Source organism: Rhipicephalus sanguineus, chromosome 3, assembly GCF_013339695.2.
Source record: "Rhipicephalus sanguineus isolate Rsan-2018 chromosome 3, BIME_Rsan_1.4, whole genome shotgun sequence".
NCBI lineage: Eukaryota > Metazoa > Arthropoda > Arachnida > Ixodida > Ixodidae > Rhipicephalus > Rhipicephalus sanguineus.
This window is the reverse complement of record NC_051178.1, coordinates 164,398,815-164,401,994: the sequence shown is the minus strand read 5'-3', so window position 1 is coordinate 164,401,994 and position 3,180 is coordinate 164,398,815. Positions and strand designations below refer to the sequence as shown.

At 50.3% G+C, this 3,180-nt stretch overlaps 1 protein-coding gene across 1 annotated transcript; it reads left to right on the top strand.

The window, feature by feature from the left end:
- The first annotated feature begins 1,294 nt into the window (after positions 1-1,294).
- Positions 1,295-2,125, top strand: LOC119386058 (neprilysin-3). The gene has a single exon (XM_037653408.1). It carries the CDS (start codon positions 1,295-1,297, stop codon positions 2,123-2,125), a length of 831 nt encoding a protein of 276 aa, XP_037509336.1.
- Positions 2,126-3,180: the final 1,055 nt, after the last annotated feature.

Sequence of the window (3,180 nt, the reverse complement as noted above, 5' to 3'; positions counted from 1 at the left end):
AACATGGCCGGAGGTGACGCCCCAGCGCTAGCCGTCAAGGAAGAGGCGCAAGACAACAGCAGCACCGTCCTCAGTTACATCATTGTGGTCTGCTGTTTTGCTTTAATAGGCCTCCTCATATTCCTCCTTATCTACGGAGAGCATGTCCAGATGGCAATACGCAAGTCCGAGAAGCACAAGCACTGCGAAGCTCCAGACTGCGAGCGCGTCAAAAAGATGATGCACCTTGGACCAGTGAGCGGCGAACTACCGTGCCGAGACTTCTACTCGTACGTGTGCAGCCCCTGGGCTTCGGCCAACGTCAAGGGCGTCAACGTATCCTGGTTGAGCAGCCAAAAGTACGTGGACGACATGCAGGAGGACATGAAGAAACGTGGGCCCAACATCACCTACCAAACTGTTCTCGACATGGTGCTCATCACCTACCGGTCTTGCCTCCTATCGGCAACGGAAGCGCTAGAATCCGGAATCAGACCAGTTTTCAACGAGTTTCGCTTAGGGAGCTGGCCGCAATTCACCTACTCTGACACCGAAACATACGATGTCTTCGCGGGACTCATTACTCTGGACTTGAATTTGGGTATGAAGGTCGTGTTCGTGTTTGAGAACGCCTTGTTCGGCGAGGGCGTGTTGCAGCGTAGACTGTCCATCAAAGCGACTCCACTTGCATGCCCCTTTTCGCCGGAGTTGAACAAGAGCCTCGAAGGTACCTACGAAGAGTATGTCAGGGAGGTACTTGGACTGTTTTCATACAACGACGATGAGGCTATTCAAGAGCTAGTTGACATTCATCTCAACGTTTGTCGTGCTTCCATAGCCATGCAGGGCGTGCGAAAGTCGCACACTCTCCGAGAAATCGCTGCCGTAACGAGAGATATGGGCTTGTCGGAGCTCATCTGGCGCAAGGTCCTGGAGCCTATGGGAGCCATGACCGCGTCGACGATCCTCCACGTCAAGCTGTACTACATTGGAGAAGCTCTTAGATGTCTGCTGAAGAACGTGCCCCCTGAAAGTGCTATGAGATTCTTTGGCTTCTCGATACTCACGCAGATGGCAGCGCACCAAGAGCCGCTCCGAAAAGTTATGGACAAGTACTTTTTCTTCAACCACCCCATGGAGCCCAGCCCGGTTCATACTGAAAACTGCGTGTCTTTCATCTTCACCCATTTCGTAGAAGCATGGAATCTGTCGTTCTATCAATTCGAGCGCCAACAAAGCACAGTCTAAGGACGTGAGCCATATCGTTGCCTCCATAAAGAACTCCATGATACGCAGAATACGCAGCTCTCAATGGATGGACGAGCTGTCCAAGTCCAGGACGCTGGAAAAGCTGAAAAGGACGACGGTCGTTCCACCAGTTCTCGGCTCGTATCTGAAGAATTTCAATCTTGCAGAAAGGTACGCCGATTTGGAAGCACTGTCACCAACGGACTACTACGGTAACCAGCTTAAGATACGCGCCAACAATGCGCAGTACAACATACGTGGCGTCAAGCGATCTACGGGACGGGGCAACGTTGCCTTGGCCGGTGGCGATGCCAACTGGGCCATGAACATGGTTCACGTGTACGCTGGACTATTGCGACTGCCCTTTTACTCCACTGATGTGCCCCTCGCGATCAAGTACGGTGGTTTGGGAAGTGCTACTGGGCGACTGTTGGCGCTACTGTTCACCGGCAAGAATGTGATGAAAGATGTTCTAGGCTCTACCTCGCACTGGTGGACCGGAGGTGTGTACCAAGAGTACAAAAAGAGGGCAATGTGTTTCGCTCAGCAAGCCAATCCCGACGCTGCTTTGGGGGAAGAGGCTGACTTCCTAGTCGACTACCTTGGAGCACGCGTAGCACTGGACGCCCTCCTTTACGCCATGGCCGACCGTAAGACTCGCCTCTTGATACCCGGCATCGCACTGAGTGATGAGCAACTCTTCTTCATTACGTACTGCCACGTAATGTGTGCCAGCGTTGAGTTCGAAGGAAAACTAATGCTACCCGAAAGAGCGCTTAAACGCTGCAACGGGGCCGTCATGAATATGCCAGAGTTCGGCAGAGCGTTCAATTGTACGCATGGCAAGGTCGACAAAGAGGCGATTCTCAACCCCGCATATAAATGCTCCCTCTACTGAGCCCAGTGAGCGGGGAGAAGGTGTTTGCGGCTATTTTTTTTTTTTTTTTTGTAGCGACCACTGTACAGATGATGCCTCGTGAGGAAGCCAGCACTTCATATTAAAAAAAAAAGTCATATGGCAATATATCATTTTCTGTCATACCCGCTTTACCCACTAAGATGGTTTGAAAAGAAACCAATGCGCACATGAATTTCCTCAGCGTGCCTCCTCCAGAATGCAGTTCTTAAGCATAGAAGTACGTATGTGTGTTGCGGATAGGTTAATTCTGTAAGGAGGTTTGCTGAACATGAAATACAGGCAACAAAGGGAGAGTTAAGCGCAGAAGGTAGTGAATAGAGGCCGGATTTTCAGGCATTAAAAAGCGCATTTTAAGCACCGAAAATAGGCAGGCAAAACAACGTTTTAGGCGTCCAGCGTTGTAAATATAAGCACAGTAAATATTTGCATAAATGCGAGTAAATTCAGAATAAAGGTGTGCGGGATATATGTGCATTCAACAGGAAAGCAGGAAATGTTATTGTTTATGATGGCACCAGGGCGCCAACAGTTGCACACAGCCGTGCAATTGTGCTTTTTCCCGAAACGGTTGGCAGAACAAGGTCTCTTCTTTTGTTGTGTAGCATGGTGAGTCAAGCGTCCACTGTCGAATCAACACACTCCCGAATCTTTTTTCTCTTCGGCATGGCTGGGAAGGGCAGACAGCCAGACCGCTAAAAGACCACAATGGAGGGATGCCTCGTATTGGCCGGGTCGAATCGCCTAGGGAGGATTTCTCGGTAATGCCTTAAAAAGCAATTAGAAACAAAACAAAGCGGCATGCACACCACATGTTTTCCTTGTTTCCATTGCTCTCTGCGGTTTCGCATTCGCCAACCGCTCGCGCCATGTCAGCGCGGCGGCATATGGTGGGCGGCGCGTCCCATTTCACTGCTGCTGCAGCCCTTCTTAACGTCTAATTCATGCTCATATATCAAAGTGGGGGCGATAGCAATGCAAGGAATGCAAGAGAAAATAGCATTTGCTTAAAATCCAGTCCTCGTATTGAATATCGT

Coding starts and splice junctions, on each gene's coding strand:
- LOC119386058 (XM_037653408.1), top strand. CDS start 1,295: ATGGACGAGCTGTCCAAGTCCAGGACGCTGGAAAAGCTGAAAAGGACG.